At 32.6% G+C, this 26,602-nt stretch overlaps 1 protein-coding gene across 8 annotated transcripts in view; it reads left to right on the top strand.

Annotated features, from left to right (window-relative positions):
- CNBD1 (cyclic nucleotide binding domain containing 1) overlaps positions 1-26,602 on the top strand; it is a 299,007-nt gene that overhangs the window by 148,670 nt on the left and 123,735 nt on the right. For all 8 annotated transcript variants that reach the window (XR_012065401.1, XM_072951719.1, XM_072951718.1 and 5 more), the window contains exon 6: positions 7,068-7,261. Coding sequence is in view for 7 of the 8 variants with exons in the window: in XM_072951719.1 (XP_072807820.1) it covers positions 7,068-7,261 (194 nt within the window). In the remaining variant the exon portion in view is untranslated. The remainder of the gene's footprint in view (positions 1-7,067; positions 7,262-26,602) is intronic.

Raw genomic sequence — 26,602 nt, 5'->3', positions numbered from 1 at the left:
ATTGTTGCAATTTATGTCAAAGATTGTTCTGCCTCTGTTTTCCTCTAGGAGGATTAGAGTATCAGTCTTACATTTAGGATTTTAATCCATTTTGTGTTTATTTTTGGACATGGTGTTGCAGAATGTTCTAATTTAATTCTGTTACAGGCAGCTTCCAGTTTTCTCAGCACCACTTATGTGGAGACTGTCTTTTCTCCATTGAATATTCTTGCCTCCTTTGTCATAACATGTGATGGAAAATATACCACGTTCTTGAATTGGAAGAATCAATATTGTTAAAATAACCATACTACTCAAGGCAATCTACAGATTTATTGGCATCTCTATGAAATTACCAATGGCATTTTCCACAGAACTAGAATTAAAAACACTAAATTTGCCTGGAAACACAAAAGGCCCCGAACAGCCAAAATAATCTTGAGAATGAAGAAAGAAGCTGGAGCAATCATACTCCTTGACTTCAGACTATACTACAAAGCTCCAGCAATCAAAACGGTATGGTACTGGCACAAAAATATACACATAGATCAATTCAAACAGAAAGCCCAGAAATAATCCCACAGATATATGGTCAATTAATCTACAATGGATGTAAGAATATTTTATTTTTAAAATTTGAATGTGAATTTCTTTCCTCAAGTATTTGTGTAAAGAAGTTGTCACAAAGTTCATCTCACTCTGTTGAGTTCTGAAATTTCTTAATTCTTTTATTGTCAAATCTCTACCAAGGTAGTTTTGACTTATAAATAAAACAGCTACATGAATTTTAGGAAATAATTGAGTATCAATTTCTGAACTGAACTTTATGACAAAGTAGTAAGAATTCTTTCAATCCTTATTGATATCCTTTATGATTTATAAAACTCATATATATGTGTGCATGTATATATAAATATTTATATACATATTTATATATTTTACTTTTGATATATCAATATATATACATATACATATAACACTGCATAAATATATGTATAATATACCATACAAACACGTTCATACACATACACAGAGCACTCCTATGTGTGTATGTGTAGGTGTTTTTGTGGGTCTGTGTGTATGTGTGTAATCTTCAGATGTTGGAATATATTTGAAGGCCTCCAGAAGTTAATGTATTTTGTGACTATGGACAAGTTACTTAATCATTCTGACCCTTAATCACTTCATGCGAGAAATGGACTAATGCTATATAATACTTGGGATTATTAAAGGAATTAGTTTTCTAACACCTTAACATAGTAACATGGCAATTATATGATCCTTAGGATGTGATACGTACTCTCATGGCAAGTTTAGCAGATTTGGAAAACAGGAACAACTATGCTTCTCAATTTTGGAAAGCTAGGATAGAAAGGTTGCTTCCTAATTAGCTATTTTTCCAGGAATAGTGAATCAACCCACTTATTAAGATCTAAGAACAGTAGACTTATGGAGAAAACCCAGGGAAAGGTACAGACGCCATTCTAATCGAGCACTATTATTTTACTCAGTAATTAGCAATGCCCTTTTTGATGAGCTCTGTTTAAATTACACTACATTTTCATATGAGCAACTATACAATCAAAATCCTTTCTAGACATATTTTTGTTATAAAGTTAAATATGTATTTATAGGTACACATATACTGAGTGTTTTATTTAAAACATTTTAAGTTAACGTATGTTACTTTGAAATGTTCAACTGTGCTTTTTTTTCCCACTTAAGATGAAACATGATATCTGGCTAGGTAATAACATATACTCTTACTTTAACATAATTGAAAACACATTCCTAGAAAATATATATGAAGAGAAAGGGAAAAAGAGAGGCAGGAGGAGAGAAGGGGAGAGAGATGGAAAGAGAGGAAGAGAGAAGAAAAGAGAGGGAGAAATCTGGTACTATACTGATGCCCAAAGACTAGACTAGTCCTGGAGCTGGACTTGTAACTGGTTGTGTTTAAATGCCGACTGTGTCATGTCGGGCTCTCTGAGGGCAAGTCAGGGCAAGATGTTTCATCTCTCAGTGCCTTCCGTTTCCACAGTTGTAATATTGGAGCCGTTGTAGTACCTGACTCTTAGGGTTGCTAAGAGGAAAAAAGGGTTGATACATGTAATATGTTTAGAACGACATCTGGCTCGAGATAAAGAGATTTTAAAAAGTTGCTAAAACCTTGTAGTTGCACATTTTTTTCCCTACAGCTTTCCCCTACCACATTTGCATCATACTCCATTCTATTTTACATCCCATTGTATGAGGACATTTCACCCCTAAACATTTTAGTGTTCACCTAGAATTCAACATTTAGTTCTGGTCCTTCATTTTGTTAAGGTAAAATTTACATACAGTGGTATGCATATATACCCCTTAAATGTGTCACTTGATGAGATTTGGCAAGTACTGTAACCCAAACCCCTATCAAGATACAAAACTTCACTATGACCTTGGAAAATTCTTTCCATGCGTCTTCCCAATCTCTGGCCCACCCACCAGAGGCAACTGCTCTTCTTTCTTTTCTTTTGCCAGTATAAATCAGTTTTACATGATGTGTTTTGAACTTTATATTGAAAACAAACAATGTCTACTCTTTTAGGAAAGCCCTCTTTTAATCAGCAGAATATTTTTAAGATTAATTCATGTCACATGAATCAATAGTTTGTTCATTTTTATGGCTGAGTAGTATTCCATTGTATGTATATACCAGAGATTGTTTGTACATTTTCTTCTGAATGGACACCTAAGCCATTTACAGCTTTTAGCTACTCAGGTACAGATGCTGGTAACATTCTTGTATGAGTTCTTTCTTGGACTTTTGCTTTCATTGCTTCTGAGTAAATACCTTGGAGCTGAATTACTGAGGCATAGGTTAGATATGTGTGCCACTTTATAAGAAACTTCCAAACAGTTTTACAAAGCAATATGATTTTACACTTCCATCAGAAATGTATGAAAATTCCACCTGTTTCACATTCTTGCCAGTATTTTTCTCCTGTCTTTTTAATTTTGACAATTCTGGTTTCTCTCTTTCTCTCTCTCTCTGTTTCAAGATAAATGCACTTATTAAAAATTCTGGTTTGTATAAATATGGACTGTTGTTATTTTTTTCCTTGCACTTTTTCTGTACTCTTACATTTTGGATAAATTATTTTTAGCAATAAAGTTTATTATGTTTAAAATAAACTTAGCTAAAAAACACTTGTCAATATTATGCAAGTAATTATAGTCCTTGAAGCTTGTGATAAAATTTCCAGGAATTTCATTACATAAAGATGTTAATGATGATAATATACTATATCCCAAAGCAATTAAAGTAAAGATAATGTTTTCTGAAAATTGTGTTAAATACCTGAAGAAACGATCCAAGGGATGATGAAGAAACCAAAAACAAAGAGTTATGTGAGTTTTTTTTAACATTTTTATTGATTTATAATCATTTTACAATGTGTCAAATTCCAGTGTAGAGCACAATTTTTCAGTTGTACATGAACTGAAGAAAACATATATATTCATTGTCACATTTTTTCTCTGTGAGCTACCATAAGATCTTGTATATATTTCCCTGTGCTATACAGTGTAATCTTGTTGATCTATTCTATAATTTTGAAATCCCAGAGATGTTTAAATAAAATATTTTGCACATTTTATATTGAAAGTATTTCCATTTTAATATAATTTAATATGATTTAAGTATTACTAACTGATTTAAATATTATAGTTTGATAAGTCTTTTTATCTGTATTTCTAAAAGTTTATGAATTCAAATTAGCCAAAATGTTTAAAAATAATCTTTTCATTGGTAAAATTTTGTTGTATATTAGCTTTGAAATTTATAATTTATTTAAACTCGTTAGTAGTAATTCCAACAACAAAAATATGTTATATTCGCTGAATATTGATAAGATAAAAAAATTAATACATGTAGATAATTTGATTTAGCATGATAATTTTTGAATTGAAATTTGAGCCTAGAAATATGCGACTCTTCCAAGATAATGAATGCAACACTGAGACCAAATCCAGGCCTTACTCCTGCCTCTTAAACCTACACTTGGCCCGTTTATAGTACCTTATTTTGAAAAGAAAGAATAATCAATATGTAGTAAACTATTTAAAATGATATCTACCTAAAAACCTAAATGTACACCCAGAAACCGTAAAACTCCTACAAAACAACACAGGCAGAACCCTCTTTGACAAAAATTGTAGCAATATTTTTCTGGATCTGTTTCCTAAAACAAAGGAAACAAAAGCAAAAAACAAATAAGATCTAATTAAACTGAAAAGCTTTTGCAGTAAATGAAACCATCAACAAAACAAAAAGATAACCTACTGAATGGGAGAAAATATTTGCAAATGATATGACTTTTATATAAATGAATTCAGTATCCAAAATACATAAGTAGCTCATACAACCCAACACCAAGAAAACAAACAACCCAGTTAAAAAGTTGGGTAGAAGAACTGAATAGACATTTCTCCAAAGAAGGCATACAGACAGCCAACGGTACAGGAAACAATGCTCAACATTGCTAATCTTCAAAAAAATGCCAATTAAAACCACAGTGAGCTACGACTTCACATCGATTAGAATGGCTGTCATCAAAAAGACCAGAAATAACAAATGCTGGCAAAGATGTGGAGAAAAGGGAACCCTTGTACACTGTTGGTAAGAATGTAAAACAGAGCAGCCAGTATGGAAAACAGTATGGCGGTTTCTCAAAAAACTGAAAATAAAAAAACTAGTATATGACCCAGCAATTCCACTTCTGGGTATTTATCTGAAAAAAACCCCCCACTAATTTGAAAAGATACATGCACCCCAGTGTTTATAACACCGTTATTTACAATAACCAAGATATGAGAGCAACCTAAATGTCTAACTAAAGATGAATTGATAAAGATGTCACTCAAACACACACACACACTAGAATACTATTCAGGCATTAAAAAAAGAATATTTTTCCCATTTGCAGCAACATGGATAGACTTGGAGGGTATTATGTTAAGTCAGAGAAAGTCAAATATTATATGATTATCACTTGTATCTGGAATCTAAAAAATAAAACAAACTAATGAATATAACAAAAAAGAAACAGACTCACATATAGAGAACAAACAAGTGGCTACCAGTGGGGAAAGGGAAAGGGGGGCAAAGTAGCGGTAGGGGATTAAGAGGTACAAACTACTATGTGTAAAATAAATAAAGTACAGGGATATATAGTACGGCACAGGGAATGTAGCCAAAATTCTATAGTAACTAGAAATGGAATATAACCTTTAATGACTATGTTGTATACCTGAAACATATAATATTGTAAGACTGAACTAGAGGACACTAGTGTACAAAATAATTCAGGTTTATTTGTGTTATGTAATGAGAAGTCACAAGACAGCAAGACAGGCGGCTTAAAGGTGTGGGGTGAGGTCTCTGAGATTCTACGTGTCTCTTCCTTTTAGTTACAAGATGCTTGCCCGAGCTCCAATATCATTCCTCTGTTCTAGGTAGCAAGGAAGAAAGGGTGGTGTGCACATGCATAAAGCACGAACACTCCCAATGTTTTATTAATCAAAATGATGTCACGTGGCCATATGAGAGAGTGTCTGGGAAATGCAATTTTAAAACTGGCACATGCAACATCTGGTAAAATTGTGGGAAAGGAAAAGGAGAGGGTTTATATGGGGTAGGCAGATAGGAGCCCTGGCAATAAAGTTATTTCACACAGTGGATTTCTTTTCATAGCTTTTATTCTATACTAAGAAGTGGCAGTCGCTCTATTAAAAAACAGAATATAAATGTATATTTTGGAACATGCCTTTCCCCCAACTGCATTCTTCCTCTGTGTAATTGGTCAAAACCATTACTAGTTTTACAAAATGTTAATTCCCTTCTAACTTTACAGTGTACATACTACAATATAGTTCTCATACAGCTCATATGATAGCCATTAAAAAGCAGTGTTTCTGCTATGCCCTTGCTGCACAGATTAGATGTTCAATAAGAAATGATATTGCACTACCCAGGAAGAATCTATTTTAAGTTCAGTCTAAGCTGAGAAAATATTTTTATAAAAGTCATTCTCCTGTAGTCACCATGTACAGATGGTGACCAAAAGTGCCCCACTAATAAGGACTCATTTTAGGAAAAAAGGCAAGGAAAGCAAGCAATCAGTATGTCGTAGGGCATAAAAAGAAACACAACTGTCCATTAAAATCAGTTCACAAAGTTTCTATTCACAGCGAGTTAATAAGCAAAGTGTAAGAAAAGATCTTCTCATAGCATCTGAATAATTAGCTCCAATCCTATGAAGTGATGTAAAAGATTGAGAAGTGGAGAGACTCTATCCGGTTCTCATGCCCTGCGTCTTCAAAATGCCAGGCTTCAGAACTAAAACGGATGCATTCAAACTAAAACGTTGTATTCAAAATGCTCACAAGTGTGTAAACCTGCCAGACCTACAGGCACATAGTTGAACTTTAGGAATTGGGATTAGATAACCAATTGTGGAGAGTTATAATATGGAGGAGGAGAAATACGGGGAAAAAAAAAACCCTTTTTCCTAGTAATGATCAATTTCCCTTTCCATACTATATTCTTTACTCAGTTCTATGAGTGATCGTTATCCTGTCCAGAGCAAAGCTAAGTGACAATTAATAGTAGGGTATATATTGCTACTTATATAAAACAGGCAGAATGGCATTTTTGAGGGGGAGGTAAACATTTTGAAAAGCTCGAGGACTATTCTGGTCCTGTTTTTCTAATGATGTCTTAGATCTATTAATCATGATATGCCACCATGGTTCTTTTCTAGAATTTATTAGAGGATTGATTACTGTAAATAATTGTCAGAAAACACAGTTGAAATGTGCAGATATGTCTTTATCGTTTTTGTTATTTGAGTAAATTATCTATAAGTTATTTGTGATGCCTAAGTGTTGCATTAAAGTCCCTGTCATTGTATCAACTAAAAGAAATTTGGTAAAAGCGAGGCAATTGTATATGCATTGTAGTCATATTCATATCAAAGGGTCTGGGAAATAAATATACAGTGTACCCACTACAGTTTATCTTGTTTGGCTTCGTTTTGTTTCAGTGGTTGGAAATGATGGATTTTATGTAATCCTGAAAGGCGTAGCTCGACCTCTAACACAAATGTATAAAAATCTGATTGAAGAAAATGAGCCAACAGCTTCTTTCATACCTCGAAATTTCCACAGCTTTGCTTTCAGTGAAGAGCTCAGAGACTCTGTAGTGTCTGTGATGCACATACCTTCTTGTGAACCCGTGGTAAGAAATGAATATTTGCTTTTTCCATAAGCAACAAGGTATCGTTATTATAAAAAAAAGTATTATATCTCTTCCAGGTATTTAAATCTAAATATCTTAGGTGACTTCTGAAATATTCAAGATAATACATCTTTTAAAAATAAAAGTTACACTGTTAACATTGAACTTGAAGTGTGTTTAAACAGATATAATGAGGGATGTCTTCCACAACATACTGCCCACTGGCTGGTGGTGTGTTGTATATTTAATTCCTGAGACTAAGCCAGTGTGATTACTTAATGAGGAAGGAGGGTCATTTTCAGATAATGGAAAGGGAGCACAGAGGATAGATCATGAAGGGCCTTTAAAATCAAGTGAAGAATGTGTGCTTATGCTGTTTATCTCACGGGTAATGCTAAGGTCATCAAGGGGTTAATTCCATCACAATCAGCAAGTCTCACTTAAAGTCTTTTGCTTATGTATAATATTTCGACTATCAGATGGTGAAAATTAAAGTTCAATATCTTTCTGGATCTCTGGATACTCCACATGAGAATCAGACCTGGTTGATTAGAATTGTGGCTAAAAAACGAGTTTTAGATTTCGGATGGTCAAGATTAAACATCCGAAGGAGAAAAATTCCAAAGGAACCAACTAAAACCAAATTATGTAGCACTGTGGATTGAAGTCAGGAAAACCTAGAATGTTCTCAGATTCAAGAAAAATGAGCATGGATAAAACCAATGAAGACAGACAAGGATAAAAAATGAGATAAGAACACAAAAAGTATATATATATATACATATATATATATATATATAGAGAGAGAGAGAGAGAGAGAGAGAGAGAGAGAGACAGAGTTGTTGATTACACATGAATGGGTCATGTTTCTAATCTGTCTTGATAGGAATGGAAAATGCATTCACCACTCAGTGGCCACATACCATGTACATAATACCTTTTTAATCTGCTTTAGGAAAAAAAAATACTACATTTGGAGCAGCAGCTATAATTAGGGCTACTTCTTGGTTGACTTTGTAGTAGTCAATTCCAATCCTCCAGGATCTACTTGTTTTTGTTTGTTTGTTTTGTTTTTTAAATAATTTTTATTGAGTTATAGTCATTTTACAATGTTGTGTCAAATTCCAGTGTAGAGCACAATTCTTCAGTTATACATAACATACATATATTCATTGTTACATTTTTTTTCGCTGTGAGCTACCACAAGATCTTGTATATGTTTCCCTGTGCTATAAGGATCTATTTGTTTTTTTGAAGACAAAACTCAAGAATTAAATAAGGATAAAATGGGACTACCACCTCTGAATCCTGTATTAGGTCTATGAGGGCAATATAATTTCTGTTATCCCATATGGACTGTTGTATTAGGGTTTTTTTTAGCTTTATTGAGGTGTAATTGACAAATGAAATTTGTGTATGTTGAAAGTGTACATCTTGATGTTTTGATGTATGTATATATTTTGAAATGATCACAGTGAAGCTAATCAGCATATCCATCATCTCACTAGCTTTGTGTGTTTGTTGTAAGAATACTTAGTATCTATTTTCTAGCAAAGTTCAAGTGTGCAATACATTACGATTGACTACAGTCACCATGCCGTACATTACATCTCCAAGACTTACTCATCTTGTGTACCTGAAACTTTGTACCCTTTGACAAATATCTCTTCATTTTCCCTATACCTGCCCATTATAACCAACATTCTACTCTCGTCTTCTATGAGTTTGACTATTTTAGATGACAGTTTGTTTGGCTTATTTTACTTAATGTGATGTCTTTCGGGTTCATTCATGTTGTCACAAGTGGCGGGATTTCCTTCTTTTTAAGACTTAATAATAGTATGTATATGTATGTGTGTGTGTGTGTGTGTGTATATCATATCATATCATATATCATATCATATCATATCTTCTATCTCCATTATCCATGGATAAACACTTAGGTTGTTTCCATGTTTTGGCTATTGCGAATAGTGATGCAATAAACATGGAAATGCAGATATACCCTGTTTTCATTTCTTTAGATGTCTACAAAGAATGGGATTGCAGGATTGCATTGTTTCTGTTTTTAATTTTTTTGTGGGGGGAACTCCGTGCTGTTTTTATAATGGCCGTACCAATTTACGTGACGACCAGCAGTGTACAAGGACTCGCTTACCACCACATCTTCTCCAACATTAACCTTTTTGTCTTTTTGAGAATAGCCATTCTAACAGGTGTGAGGTGATGTCTCGTTGTGCTTTTGATTTTAATTTCCTTGATGATTAATGATGCTGAGCATCTTTTCAAGCACTTGTTTACCATTTTTATGTCTTCTTTTCAGAAATGTCTTTTTAGGTCCTTTTCCCGTTTTTTAGATTGGGCTGTTTCTTTGCTATTGAATTGTGTGAGTTCCTTATATATTTTGGATATTACCCTCTTATCTGATACACAGTTTGAAACTATTTTCTCTCATTATATGGGTTGCCTTTTCATTTTGTTTGTTGTTTCCTTTTCTGTGAAGTGGCTTCTGAGTTTAATATAGTTCCACTTGGTGTTTATTACTTTTGTTGCTTGCACTTTGGGCATTGTATCTAAAATTACAGACTTTGGGTAAATATCATGTATCAATTTAGATTCACTTTTGCTTAAAACAATACATTTTGGTGAGTGATGTTGATCATGAGGGGTATGCATGTGTGAGGGTAGCGGGTATTTGGTAAATCTTTGTACCTTTCTCTCAATGGCACCTAAACTTGCTCTAAATGTACAGTCTCAAGAAACAGTGCTGGGGCGCAGCAGTTGAGACTCAGGGAGCCAAGGGACAGTCTGAAGTCAGTGAAGGGGTCAGGGAGGGAAAGGGATGAGGCATGGAAGGTGAAGAAAAGGCCACAGGAAATAAGTCTTAGAAGGTATAGGAAATAAATGCTGTACATGTCAACAATCAATTGAGAAGTTATAATTTTATTTTTCTATTAATGACCAGATCTAATCATGCCATGCATGAAATTAGAGCTATCCTGTAAAGAGAGAAGACGTGATTACAGTTATTGAGGGAAAAGGGTCAGAGAAATAAAAATAAAGCCATTTGGAGTAATTTGTTTCTGTCATTTGATACATAGATTTGAGACTTAAATTTTTCAAGAATCTGTAAGTGCAATCAGTTTTTTAAAAAAATAATGAGTGTCAAAGTGAATGCCCAAGACGATCATTTCTCAACATCCATGAACTGTGTTTTGCTCACCTATCCTGTGCCTGGCTCTGAGCATACACGGGTAGCACGAAGGAGGGTTAGGCTCGAAACCAAACTGCCTGAATCCCAGTACTGACTCCTGCCACTTAGGAGCTGTGTGGCCTTGGGCAACTTACATAGCCCTCTGAATCTCACTTTTGTCCTTTTGAAAATGAGGATCCTAACAAACTCACATCGTAGGGATGTTCTGAGGATTCAGTGCGCTCATATTTGTAAAGTCCAGAGTCCGGTGCCTAGTATCAGGAAACAGTGCGTGCCTTTATTAAATAGGAAAAAACACAACAGACTGATGCTGCAAGATTAATGTACAGAAACAGTGTCTGTTTTTCTCAGAGTGCAATACAAAAATACAAAGTACTTAGTCCGCAGTTAACTATAAAAGCATCACTTAGCATTTTGAATCCAAGCCTTCAGGGTGGCTCTCCCCTTGGCCAGCTCTGGGAAACTGTAACTGACTAATGTTGCCAGTCCCAGACTGTTGTGCAGGTGAAGTGTCTCACCACTGCCAACGTCCCACATCTCCTGATAGCGTATTTCCTTTTCAACAAATCCATCCCTTCTTGCCCTCTTGGAACCAAGAGTCTGAGTACTAACATTCTTCCTTCCCATGTCTAAAAGTCAGTCATTTTGAAAAAAAAAAAAAAAAGAAACCCAAAACAGCACAAATGATTTTTATTTGGTTGGATATAGCAAATTTCTCTCCACTAGCACCATACATACTTAAAGTGTTCTTTTGAGATTCTTGACAGCTTGGGAAAACACATAGTAATAAATTCTTTGAAGCTCGCTGTATGTTTGGCTTAGAAGTTCCTCCAGCAGGTTGCCTTCCATAGCATGCTGTTTTCCCCCAGAGTTGTTTGATTCCCCCCGTTTGTTCAAGCAAGAAACAATCTTAATGTTTTATTCAAGTGTACATTGACATTTCAATTTTCCCTGCATTCTTTGTAATATTGCTTTCTTACTATACTATTTCTTACTATACCATTTGAAATTAAACCATCAATTTTTTTGAGATGCATGTGAGTACAGATATACTATGAAAACTAAGCACCATTTTTGGGGTGGGGGAGGGTTTGTTTATTTACGGGACTAGGTTTGACCATGAAAATATTTCCTTGGTGATTGGTGTATTCCTCATAGATTCATTACTGCCACAGGTTTGAGGATACCAGTGAAAGTATCACAGGCCTGAAGCGTGTGCTTCAGTCTAACTCCTTGATGGCAAAAATCCAAGTACATTTAGGTGTAGTTCAAGAACCATGCTTAGTCCCTAATAAATTCTTTATTAGGTGCAGGAGGGAGGATGGCCCTTCCCCTTTAATAACATTGATTTTCAATTATAGATTTTATTCTTCTACTTTTTATCTCTGCTTTTAAGAATCTCATTAATATATGCTCTAGTCAAAGGCAGAAATATAAACTTTCAGCTTGGTCCAGCCAGTTGAGGTAGATCATCATGAAATTTACCACTTTTTACCAATTTACCACTAGATGAAATAAATACACAGGTAACTGATTATTCTATTCAAAATCTTTAAATGCTTTAAAAGTTCCTTAACTGTTCTGATAAATGACTATATTTTGGCATTTTCCTTATGGTCAGTTCAGTTCCACAGACAATTTTGGGTACTTCCTATGTATTTGGTAATGAGATAAATAAAAAGTGGTCTTGATCCTGGAGGAGACGATGGTGTGGTGGGGAAGGTGGGAAATGCAGCTGATCGCGTGAGTTTAAGGCTATAGTCAGGATGACTACTTTAGTAAGTAGTAAGCACAGCTCAATGTGGGAGCAAAATGTTGGAGCACCAGACCCTGCCTTGAGAATAAGGAATGAACTTCCTTGGTTAAAGTGGAACTACTCTGATTCATTGTATGATATCACTTGAAAAGAATGATCAAAATCATAGTGGCATATAGTGGTCTCAACCCTGACTGTCTCTCTTCAGTTAAAAATAATGTTTGTATTTACTTTAATGTCTTTGTCAGCTGTGATCACCATAATTCACTTCTCTTTTGTAAGGTTATCATTTGTATGGAGACTGTGTGTGTGTATGTGTAATAATACTGAAAATTAAGTTTGGACATTGGTTTTTTTTTCCCAAATAACTTTTTAAGAAAATGCTCTAACCCATTTTTGGAAATCTGTTTGATTAAGTCAAACTGAATGAAATAAATACATAACTAATTGATGATACTAACCAAAATCAGCAAGAAAATATTTAATAAAGGTTTTAGTAAACCTTCATTGTAATAGATTCTAGTTGGTGACAGTTCCTTAAAAATGTAACTAAAACTTCATAAGTGTTATGTTTAAATATGTTTATAAACATATAAATAAATACACAATCATTTTCAGATAAACTCTGTAATAATTTTCCTAAAGAATTTGCTTTATATCCGTATAGAGTAATCTCTCATCTAGAGAATGGGTTTGTCAGTTTCTTCTATTATTAACAGAGTGATAGACCCAAAGGCCTTTATAGCAGGCCCAATAAATTTTACTAAGGCAAGCTATTCTCAAGCTTTATCTTTTACTCCTAAATAAGTACATAGATGTTTACATAACATAGTTTATTTATAGTTAACATATAAATAAAATAAGTCTGGAAATTAGATTTCCAAGACCATAGAAAACTAGATGTAAAACATTGACAGGGAATAGAGGGAGCTACTATGGTAGAAAACATTTCAATTAAAAAAACTGATACTATAATTTTTAAAATTTAACTTATATGAATATCATATCTTTGTAATACTCTTATATCCTGTAGCATATCATATAAAATAATACTATTATTATATGTTAAATATTAAAAATCACCTTCACATATATTGTAGCATATAATTATGCTACATATTTTTAAAATTAAAAATAGATAATAATAAAGACTATGGGGATTTAATAATATGAGTGAAGCTCTATATTTGAGGTGGCAAAGCCAAGACCTTGGGCCAAATCTGGACTACAGTAGATGTTTTTTGTGAGTAAAGTTCTATTAGGACACAATCACATCCATTTGTTTATATATATATGGCACAGAAATCACATTTTTTAATGTATATATCTTAGAGAAATAGCTGTATATGAAATGAGGATGTGTGTACAATAATGCTTATATCATCATTGTGTCATAGCCAAACACTGGTAATGATACAAATGTTTGTCTGCAAAACAGTGAATAAATAATTTGAGAACAGTCATACAACAGTGAGAAAGAAATGGGCTACAGGAACATGATTACATTTCAAAAGGTTTATATTTGGCAAAAATACAAAAAACTGTTTATTCTAACAACATTTTAAATAATGTAAAAAAATAGATAAAACCATAGTTAATTTTTTAGGGCTATATACAATTGCACTAAGAAAAAGTTTAAAATTTAATATCCTAAAAGTTAGTATAATGGCTACCTCTCTATCTAAATAGGAAAATTTGGTTTTCATAGCCAGATAGTAGGCACACAGAGGTTCATTTGGTCATTAATTTAATTAATTTGATTTTTATTGAAGTAGAGTTTGTTTACAATATTATATTAGTTTCAAGTGTACAACATAGTGATTCAGTATTTTTATAGATCATACTTCATTTAAGTTATTATAAAACAATGGCTATATTTTCCTGTACTGTACAATATATCCTTGTTACTTAATGATTTTATTCATAGCAGTTTGTATCTCTTAACTCTGTACCCCTATCTTGTCCCTTCCCATTTCCCTCTCCCCACTGGTAACCATTAGTTTGTTCTCGGTATATCTGAGTCTGTTTCTATTTTGTTATATACATTAATTTACTTTTTAGATTCCACATGTAAATGATAACCTAGAGTATTTGTCTTTGTCAGACTTATTTAACTAAATGTAATAATCTTTAGGTCTGTCCACATTGTTGCAAATTGCAGAACATCATTATTTTATATGGCTAAGTAATATTCCACTGTATATATGTACCATATATTCCTTATTCATTTATATGTTGATGGTACATAGGTTGCTTCCATATCTTGGCGCTTGTAAACAACATTGCTGTGATCATTGGGGTTTATGTATCTTTTCAAACTTGTGTTTCAATTTTCTTCAGATATACACCTGGGGTGGAAATGCTGGATCATACGGTAGTTCTATTTTTAGTTTTTTGAGGAACTTTCATACTGTTTTCCACAGTGGTGCACCAATTTACATCCCCACCGACAGTGCACAAGGGTTCCTTTTTCTCTACATCCTTGTTAACATTTGTTATTTGTAGACTTTTTGATGATAGACATTCTAACAGATATGAGGTGCTAGCTCATAATGATTGTGATTTGCACTTTTCTGTTGATAAGCAATGTTGAGCATCTTTTCATGTGGCTGTTGTCCATCTGTATGTCTTCCTTGGAAAAACGTCTATTCCGATCTTCTGCCCATTTTTAAATAAGGTTATTTGGGGGCTTTCTGATATTGGGTTGAATGAGCTGTTTATTTATTTTGGATATGAACTCCTAATTGGTTATGGCATTCGCAAATATTTTCTCCCATTCAGTAGGCTGTTTTTGGTTTGTTGATGGTTTCCTTTACTGTGCAAAAGCTTATAAGTCTAATTAGGTCCCATTTGTTTAATTTTCCTTTTGTTTTCATTACTGTGGGAGACAGGTGCAAAAAATATTGCTGCAATTTATGTCAAAGAGTGTAATGTTCTGCCTATGTTTTTCTCTAGGAGTTTTACATTTAGCATCAGATTTTACATTTAGGTCTTCAATCTATTTTGAGTTTATTTTTGTATTTGGTATGAGGAAGTGTTCTGATCTTATTTTTTACATGTATGTGTCCGGCTTTACCAACAACTACTTGTTAAAAAGATTATCTTTTTTTCAATGTATACCCTTGCCTCCTTTGTTATAGATTAATTGACTATAGATAGATGCATGAGTCTATTTCTGAGTACTCTTTTTTGTTCATTGAACTATGTGTCTGTTTTTGTGCTAGTACCATGCTGTTTTGGTTACTGTAGCTTTGTAGTATAGCCTGAAGTCTTGGGAGGGTGATACTTCCTGCTTTGTTCTTTTTCCTCCAAATTGCTTTGGCAATTTGAGTCTTCTGTGAGTCCATATACATTTTAGGATTATTCTAGTTCTGTGAAAAATATCATGAGTATTTTGATAGGGATTGCATTAAATCTGTAGATTGCTTTAGGTAATGTGGTCTTTTTAATATTAATAAATAAGTTCAGTAAAGTTGCAGGAGACAAGACTAATTTTTTCTTAATTTTTTGATATTTCTAGGCTACACAGTTTGTGAGTTTTTCAAGTTGTTACAAATCTCTAAAATTTTTTCCAATATATTTATTTTTAAAATTCTATACATATGTGGACCCATGCAGTTCAAACCCATGTTGTTCAAGGGTCAACTGTACATTGAAAAGCTAAAAAAAATAGGCTATATGGTTATAAAATTAGATAATACATTTTTAAAAAAAATTATTGTTCTACAATGGTGAATATGGAAAAGCCCCAAATGCAATTTAAAGTACTTATTTTTACTATGAGCAAAAATGTAAATACTAAATCATTTTCACATTCAGATTAGGATTACTCAGTTATTTTACTTCACACCTAAGCTTATTCAACTGAATCTTCTTTGTAAGAACACATTAAATTCAGAATAAATGGATATATGAACCATTGTATTCAGTGTTATGTGGAGGAAATGCTCTATTTTGAATATAAAATCAGGAAACACTGTTTCTGGTCTATCAAAAAAGGAGAAAGTCTGCTCTATAAAGCTACCAAAATAACTGATCTTTTATATAAAATTCAAATCACATCAAAGCAATTAATTTAAAAATTAATAAACCATACAACACATGAATGATGCTAACTCATTAAGGCAGTCTGGATTTTATAACTGCAATAGCTTCTGGTCATGTGATGAGCATTTATGTATGAATACACATAAAGTATGCATTTCAACATATGCTCTATTAATTTTTTACTGAACGTTATATGCTAATTTTTTAAAGTTTATGACTATTTAAATTAGAAGTTAGCATTTTCTTTAGGTGACATTGAATTTCATTGTATAATTCAGAAATATTTTTAGTTCTTAGTGCTTCTCTTAAATTCTTGTGACTATAACACTCATATTTTTTGCAGTATAACATCTCCATGCAGAAGAGCAATTTTATTAAATAGGATGTTAAAATGATTATTTCTCGTGATTAAATGGTGCAGTCCTACATATCAGATAGGTTAACTTCTCCCTTATAAAATCTCAAAAAATAGAGGTATAAAGATTATTTTCCTCATCTATAACTAGTCAGCATTACAAATTAAGCATCAAAATGTTTAGAAAATTATGAAATGTATTTTGTCTAAATGTTATTTTTAAATTAGTTGGTCAAATTTTTGAAAAATAATTCTGATTTCATTGAACATTCAATATTTCCAAATTAGATTTATGAAACTGCAGAATCATGCTGGGAAAATCCTTTGGAATTCAGTTTAGTCAGTTAGGACTTTCTAACTACATAGAAAAAAAGTTATATCTCCTAAGCAGTAAGTTAAAACTCCAAATCCAACAAGACAGAAAAAAGGAGATTGTTTTTCCTGTTGGTGCTGGTGGTAATGTATGAAGTTGGTCTCTCTGAAACATAAAAAATTAATGCTGAAGGAAATACCTGGAATCCACTGGAGATTCTGTTTATGGTTATCAGTTGAGCTGTGTTTATGTGCTAATAAGATGCAGTCTGGGCTGTTCAGAAGAATTTACATTGTGAATGATGTGACATTTATATCAGGAACACATTTCCCAAGAGTTCTTCAGGTACTTTTTTTCTTCACTTTTCCACCCCTTTTCTGAACTCCTAGATATATCTGTTATATGAACTAAAAAGTATATAGTTCCTTAAAAGCCTTTGAAAATAAATTTAATTCACAGACAAATAAACAACACATACACGTATATGACATATAGAACCTGCAAAATAGCAATCAGTACTAAGTACTCACAGACTCTCATTACATCTGAATGTGTACAAATAGCTGGAGAGTTCTGAAGGCATTTGAGAGCAACCAAAGGAACCAGGATTTAAAGGGCCATGATTCAAGAAAGAAGAGAAATGCATTGCTTTGAACCAGACATTTCCTCTTTCTTTTCTTTTGGGGCATCTGCCAATTTGTAAGCATCATAGGAATGAGCAATTAAGGAGAGAGCAATGAATCAGAACTTTCAGGAGTCTTAGAGCACCAGAGTGACAAAATTTGAATTTAGTTTACCTAGGCAGTCAAGACTTGAGAGGCCAAGATACCGGACAAAGAAAATCAGAGGAAAGGGAGCTTGGTACCCTGTCATCCTTTAGGCATTTGCCTATTCCTGTTTCACAAAATAAGAAGCCAAACACTGTAAATCTCTGTATATCAGAGCCAATAGGAGGTAGATAGATGATAGATGATAGATAGATAGATAGATAGATAGATAGATAGATAGATAGATAGATGATAGATAGATAGACAGATGATAGATACATGATAGATAGATAGATGATAGAAAGATAATAGATATATAGATGATAGAGAGATAGACAGATGATAGGTAGATGATAGATAGATAGATGATAGATATAAGAAATTGGCTCAAGCAGTTATGGAGGCTGGCAAGTTCAAAATCTATGACCAATATCCACTTTGAGTCTGAAGGCTGGCTACTGCTGTAGAAACAGGAATTGCTGATGTTTATTTAGAATAATCAATTTAAGGGTCAATGGGCAGGAAAATTCTCCCTGATTTGGGAGTGGGTCAGCCTTTTGTAGTTTATCTGAAATAATATTTTCTTCTACCTGAAGTCCTTCACCTTGGGACTCCTTTTAGTGCAGGTCTCCTGGCAATGAGAGCTCTCTCCACTATTTGCCTGAACCCAGTGCTACTTCAGGAAATACAAATATTCTTTCTGGCCAATTCTTCTTCCTCTTTCTTAAACTTTTTATTGCAAACTTGTCAGCCTTTTATTCTATTCAGGCCTTCAACTGAAAAGTTGAGGCCACTGCATTATGGACAGCAATCTGCTTTACTCAGTCTACTAATTTAAATGTTCATCGCCTCCAAAACCACCCTTCTAGAAATAGCCAGAATAATGTTTTGCTCAAATATCTGGGAACTCCATGGTCCAGTCAAATTGACACGTAAAATTAATGATCACAGAACCCAAGTAAAAATATGCAGCTACAAATCTAGCAAGAAGAATTGTCATCAGTTTCACAGCATAACAGATTGAGTTGTGTGTCTGCCAAGAATAAGAGGTTCTGATAAACATGTTAGTCTATCAATAGAAACCCAGGACAAAAATCAGCCTCAAAACATCTCAATTCTCCATTGTATTATATTAATCTGCTATATACTAATTGACTGTCAGTACAAAAACAAAACATCTCAGAGAATGATATCATCTAGATTCATAACAGTTTTTGTACTCGTTGAATAAAAAATTACCAAGAAGGGCAGTATGTAAGACAAAATAACAAAAACTCAGGAGAAAAAAAGCAATACAGTTAACGCATGGGTAATATAGCTATGGGAGTTATAGTTTTAAAATAACTGTGATTGTATTTTGAAGAAAACAGATGAAAGTAGAATTTTACTATAAAACTGAAATTGTTAAAAAAATAAAATTGAGACTTCATAATTTAACAATATAATAACAAATTAATAACTCAATAAATGTCTTTATCAGCAGATTAGATACAACAGAAGAGAGTTACTGAATTGGAAAACAGATTCATAGAAAATATTACAAGTAACTTTGAAGAGAAAAAAGATAAATGATACAGAAAAGAGTATAAGATAGATAATGAGGTGATAAAAAATTCTGACAAGTTTATAATAAAAATTTTAAGAAAGAGAGGAGTAAGAATCTGCCGGAAACAATATTTGGTGTTTCCTGAAGTAGTATTGGTTTAAATTTTTTTTCCTGAGAATGGAAAGACATCAAACAACATGTTCTAGTTTCTGTATGAATTACAAGCTAGGTAATCACACCTGGACACGTTAAAAACTAATGAAAACCAAAGTCAGAGAAAATCTTAAAGTTGAAGTAGATAGAAAAGATGCAATATGCTAAAGGGGAAATTTTAATGCTTTCTCAACAGATGATTGTGTCAGAAAACATGGTATGACATTTCTTAAAGTATTGAGATAAAAATAACTGGCAGCCTAGACTTCTAAAACCAGTGGAAAAATAATTTTTAAATAAAGGCAAAATAAAGATGTGTTCAGACAAATAGTAGAGAGAGCTCTCATTCCCAAGAGACCTGCACTAAAAGGAGTCCCAAGGTGAAGGACTTCAGGTAGAAAAAAAATATAATTTCAGATAAACTACAAAAATGTAGAAAGGACAGAAGAACAAAGAAACTGGGTGAATATGTGGCTAATCTAAATATTCCTTGACTGTACAAAACAGTGTTGCCTGTAGAGTATTACATGCATATAGAAATCAAATATATCAACAGTGGTAAAACCATCAAGAGGATAAGGTGAATGAATTTGAAGATTTGTTGAGTCTATGCCTTTCTGGAAAGCGAAAAAAGTAATACTTTAGAGTACATTCTACATTCTAGTAAGATAAAAATGTATCTTGTTATTGCTAGAGTAATCACCAAAAGAAAAATTAAAGAACATATACTAAGTTAAAAAGCTAATAAAATAATAGAACAATATTTGATTAATTAAAGATGAAGCAATGGAAAAAAAATGACACAAAAACAGATCATAAAATAGAAAGCTAATATTAAAATGTCAGATTTAAAGCCAAACATGTCAATAATTACATTAAAGGTAAACAGACTAAATATTTCAATTAATAAAAAAAAATTGTCAGACTAGATAAAATAGCACCTACATGCTACCACACCTTATTACAAAGAAACAGAAATTTGCGAAGTAAAATAATGGAAGATAATAAATTAGATTCCAGTAACTAAAAGAAGGCTACTATAATAGTAGGCAAAATAGTCTCTATTACAAGAGCATCATTAAAGATAAAAAGGAATATTTATGATGATTGTGAAATTTAAATGCACTAAAATTATTACCTCAAAATATATAAAGTGAAAATTGATGGAGAAAAAAGAAGAAATAAATTTATGACTATAGTGGGGGATTTTAATAGATATCACTGAGTAATTGATAAAGAACTAGACTGAAAGAAAGACATCAGTTAAGATATAGAAATTCTGAACAACATAATTAACAAACTTGATCTAATAGACCTATATTCAACATGGCAAACAATAATTGCAGAATGTACATTTTTAAAGTTCATATGAAACATTAAAAAAATTGACTTTGTGCTAAGGCCTAAGTTGAGTCTCAACAAATTTCAAAAGATCGATTCAAATAATTCAAATTTAAAATGTTCTATAATCACTGTGGAATTAAGCAAGACATCAGATAAACTTGACACCAAGTTTCAAGATTTACCTAAAGAGCAATGCATATTGTACAAACGGACTTTCTAAACTTAAGGACACTTGATTAGAACACTGGTCTTAAAATGACACCACGTGATGGTCATACAACCCAGGTTCCTTTGCTCCCGAGAATCTTCTGTGTTACAAGAAAGGAAACACACTTCTTTATCCTCAGAGTTTAAAGATAGTGATTTAATGTTCTATTAATTTTCTTTAGAGTGTCCTTACTTATGAAAGCATTGCATGCTATATAACAAAACAATAGCAGACATACTTTATTATAAATCAGAAGCGTGACTGGGATGAACCAGGTGACTTTGTGGAACAGATGAAATTTAAACTGGATCTTGAAACTGGGTAGAATTCAGACAAGCAGTCACAGTGCTAGATTATTTCAGACAAGTGTTTCATGTGAACAGTTGAAGAGGTAGAAAACCCCTGAGGGTGTTTGAAAGAATGACTCTGTTTTAGAAAAAATATAAAGAAATTCTACTTGTCTTATTCATTATGATGTCTAGACAATTCTTGCTAAAATGTGTGAGGGACATAAAAGGATGTCTTGTTTAGCCAACTTTTAAAAAGGAATTTATTGACTAGATCTAAAAATCGACTTTATTTGTAGGTTTAATTTACATAGTTAATTATATAATCTTAAAAGATCAGTTCTTTTCCTATAATAAAAAACACCTTCTTTGACTTAGCGTACCGATTTGGAATGCATGTACCCAGGGAATTCCTATAGAGTCACATAATCCAATCTCTCAGCCAATGGAGTGACTAGGTCCCAAGCAGCTTGTCCTCACATTGTTTGTTCCTACTTATTCTACCTTCTAGATATCAAAATACAGCCCTAATATGGCCCAAATCCTCCGTAAATACATGAAAGATTATAACATGCAGTATCTTCGTATCCCTCTCTTACTGTACAACATTGTTTGGATGTGAGAATGTACTTTCTATATAAGCCATTTAAATCATGGCAGAAAGTAATATTTTTCTATCTGGAGCAATGCTTTTTAACCTTCTTTGGGGACAGAGACAACTTTGCAAATGTAATGAAAGCTATAGGCACTCAACAAAAATGGAAGTTTACAAATAATTGCATACTGTGGCATTATATATTAAGATTTTAAGAATCTTTAAGTCCATCCTTAGACCTCAGTCACAAACCCCTGATCTGTAGAGGTTTTGTATTTTCTCTGTCTGCTGCTTTAGCCCCTTAGGAAAAAAAAAAAAAAAGAAACTATGTTTCATAGTGTTAAGAACAAGACCTTCCTTGGTTTAAAAATGGCAGCTATAATTTTAGTTATTGATCTTGTTTAATGTGCCTGGAAGCTAGAAGCAATGGAAAAATGATACAAGAACAAAAGTTACACCTATAAAAAGTCTTCTGTTTTTTAGAAAACTTTATGTTTTGCAAAATGCAGTTTAAAACATATCCCAACATGATGCTTTTATTCAAAAGAAATATTAATGGACTTACCAGTTCATTATTCAGATGCAAATTGGGTTATGCATTATTAGAGAAGTTAATTTTCATATCATGGGAATACATTATTTCCCAATAAAGTCATCTATCAATTTATTTTTTTAGTAAAATAACTTGAGAATTTAGAAGTGAAACTTCTTTTTATGAATCTCCACTAACTATCCCCACCAAAATAGGACTGTCTACATAAACTTAAGAAACATTTACCAAAAAACTGAGAAAGGTTGAGTTGTAAGTCATTTAAATAGCTTTATAATGTTGTCTACTTTTTAATTATATTTACTGAAAAATTCAGAAAATGCAGAGGCACAAAATAATAAAGATAATTATCTACAATTCTATCATCTAGAGATAACAATTGTAAACATTTGATATATATCAGTTAAGGTATTTAATGTATCAATATAAAGATATTAAGAGAGAGAACACAAGTATGGAAAATAATGCAGAATGTTGTTTTGAACCTGAATTTTAAATTTCTTTAAAAATGTCCAAAATTTAATACATGCTCACTTTTATCATTGAAAATCGACAGGGAAGATTGAAAAAAAAGTTAATACATCTTCTATCATTTTTATTCCACCTCTTCTCTGAACAGCCTTGTGTTCACACTTGTACATCTTTCTCTGAACTGACGCCAACAGTAAAACAATTGAACACACTTAAAAAATTATTTTCACTTCATAAAAATTGATTTTAACATACGTTTTTCACCTGCTACTTTTCTTTTCATCTTAAGAATTCTTACAGGTTAAGATATGTAGATATTACTAATTTTTTAACAATATGTTAAAACTTAGAGTTGGTTGAATATATATATATATAATATATGCACAAGCATATGTACACATACATAGACACATACACTACATACATATACATACACACACATATATTGATCTAAAGTTGGTGACCATGAAAGAAGATTCCAGTTAGGAGTTACTAAAAAGTGCTACATTAAACTTCTTTAAATATATCCTTAAGAAAATATTTATTTAAAGTAGATTTCTAGGAAGTGGGTTTCTGGATAAAGTATTTCATGCATTCTTTGTTTATTTTACCAAATAAGTATTGCCAGATTACTTATTTCCCATTTTTAAAGGTTTTACATTTCCTCGAGTTATGAATTAAAGTATCTCCCAGTCCCACAGGTTAGAGTACTTTAATATTTGCAATCTGATGGATGAATAAACATGTGTGCCATGTACACCTCTGCGTCTTCTAGGGTGGGTGAGCATTTTTCTTCTGTGTGTGGTTCATTTAGTTCGTCTCTTCTGGAAATTTTCAAAAATATGTTTGTCATTTTTTAATAATCATTTACTTTTGTTGTTTTTATTTTTTAGGTCAAATTATTGGTGTTTATGAGATATTTTAGATACAGAGAAAATTTTATCACTTTATTTTTATATCATTGTGTTTATTTCCTTTTTTCCATTTATCAAGTTCTCATTTCTATAATATTACATTTATAATTTGAACTAAGAAAAGCTACATAAATCTTTTTTCTTTCCTAGTTCTAGAGCATAAACATTTCCAAATATTTTAATTCTATCTTCCTGCTGCTCTCTTTGTAGTTACTGTTGTAAAATTACTTTAAATTTGGTGAGGAGGCTGCCTCTCTTGCTCCCTCATCTTTGGAGATGGCCAGCACTCTATCTACTTTTACTTTAATCTGAGTACCCAGTGCCCACACTTTGTGGCCTTTCTCTTGCCCTTTGAAACAGCCTACACTCTATGCACTATGTATCTGTAAATAAATCTACCTTTACTCAAAAAAAAAAATTGGTGGAGAGGATATAGCTCAGTGGTAGAGCGCATGCTTAGCATGCAAGAGGTCCTGGGTTCAATCCCCTGTACCTCCATTAAAAATAAATTAAAAAATAAGCCTAATTACCTGCCCTGCAAAATGTTTTGAATTTATCTTGTCTTAAAGGCATTCTATATATCAATAAATGTTATTTATATTTACTAATCTTCTTTATCAACTTCTATGCATATCTTCTCTTTGGATTCAATATTATTCTAGCTTAAATTCATCTTTTAGTAATTTGTTTCACATGATGCCTAAAATTATCATGTGTTCCATCCTCACTCTGTATTGTTATTTTAAGTAAATATACAATTCTAGTTTGAAAGTTACTTTTCCTGAGCATTTTGAAGACAACCATAGTTATAGAACAGAATGGAAATGTTATAAACATTAATAATTTTTAAATTAATTCAACTAAAATAAGTGGGTGTATAGAGTATTGAAAATTGAATAGTTTCTTAAAAATATTAAGGAATCTCATGAGATCAATTAATGAAAGAAAGCCTTAAGAATGTTAAAGTCATGGAGGATTTGTGCATTCATAATTTATTAGGTAACTCAGATGAAGTCTTATACTTAAAAAACAATTAGAAAATCTGGAAAAAATACATAGGAAATATCTGCTTGGAATTACCAATAGCTAATAAGATGATGAAGAAGGATTTGGAGGAGAGAGTTTAATGAAGTACACCAAATTTTGAGCAGTGATATAAAATATAAATATGTATCTAGACGTGTGTGCTCCTTCAGTTAAGACTCATCTCTTCTCTCAATTCTGAAAATTTGCAGCCATTGTCACTTATGTGTCACCTCACTCCCATTCTCTTTGGTTTCTTCTAAAAATCCTAGTACATATACGGTGAATGATCTCCATTCATCTTCAATATCTTTTAAACCTCCCACTTATTTCCATTCCTTCTATATTTTATATATTTTACTCTGAATGATTTTCTCATATTTTGTCCATGTCATGAATTCTTTCTTTAGTTTTAATCTGCTAATTAGTGTGTTCATTGTGTTTTTCTATCAATAACTTTATTTTTTACTTACAGAAGTTTAATTAATTTTTTTCTTCTACAGACTGTCTCTTTTTGCTTCCATAATGTTATGCTCTGGTTTTATGGTCTAAATATATTAAATTTGTACTTCTTTTAGGGTGTTCAGTCTTTTTTCTAGTTGACTTTCCCTCATAGGGGTTTGCTTACTTGTGTGGTTTGCAACTTCTTATTGTGATTTTGTTATCAGCAGGGATTGTCTTCTGTGGAAGTTCCTTTTCTCCTAAATTCATACATAAAGTTTTAAATTTGAACTTTCCTGGATCCTAGTTTTTTGTTTTGTTTTGTTTTGTTTTCAGTTGTGTACCAGGCTTTCCATTAGCTTTAGGTCCTGCACTATGTGTGAATGTACACTCTGCACCCACACAAGTTGTAGACCTAGAATCCTGACTTTATGACAAGTCTACCCAGTTCCACAGTAGATTAGTGGGTGGGGTTTTGTTGTCTCCATTTCACGTGAGGGGCGACCCTCCAAGGTCCTAGGCTTTTGGCAAAAGGGCTCAATTCCTGTTCTTCACCTTGTATGGACTTGAGTCACATCTTCTTTTCCCATATGCATAAGAAGACCCAGAACTCAACCTCCTCAGGCCTTCATCCTCGTTTGATATCCCTGTGGACCACTTTGACTTCAGCAATAACTGTTTAAATTCTCTATTTGTTTCTGAACTTCCAGATTCACTCTCAGCTATATGGTCAACGAAAAAGAAAACTATTCAGTCTTTCTATGGATTTGAAGTGGAAGATGGAGGTCGTCCCATATTGTCATTAGATGGCCGTAGTGACCTGATGTTTCCTCTGAGCTTCTCAATCTTATATATATTTCTAAACTTTTGTTGTTGTTGTTGTTGTTACATTTCCTCTAGTTTTTCCAGGCAAACATGAATATAGATCTTCTATGTCAGTATACACATTCTCACTACATCCTAATAAACTTAGAATATGTAGTCTAGTGGTACTATTTTTGCCTTGCTTAATATTTACTTGTAATATAATAAACTAGGAGACCCTATGTGAATACATACATATGCCAGTGATTTTTACATTAACACTATACTGAGTTTCATTATTACTAATATCATATGAGTATCATAAAATACACAGAAGACAGACCATGGATATAAGTGCACCATTATCCTCATTTCTTCAACAAATATTTATAGAATGGCTACTCTATATCAAGCATTATTTCACATCTTAGAATGAATCAGTCAATAAAACAGAAGATCTACTCTTATAACTTATTTTCTTCATGCTAGTGAAAAAAAATTTTTTTTCTTGCTTTGGAAAAGTGACATTTGGGAGAAGTACGACATCCATGCA

This window comes from Vicugna pacos, chromosome 29 (genome assembly GCF_048564905.1).
Source record: "Vicugna pacos chromosome 29, VicPac4, whole genome shotgun sequence".
NCBI classification, from domain to species: Eukaryota; Metazoa; Chordata; class Mammalia; order Artiodactyla; family Camelidae; genus Vicugna; species Vicugna pacos.
This window is presented reverse-complemented; position numbering and strand designations above follow the sequence as displayed.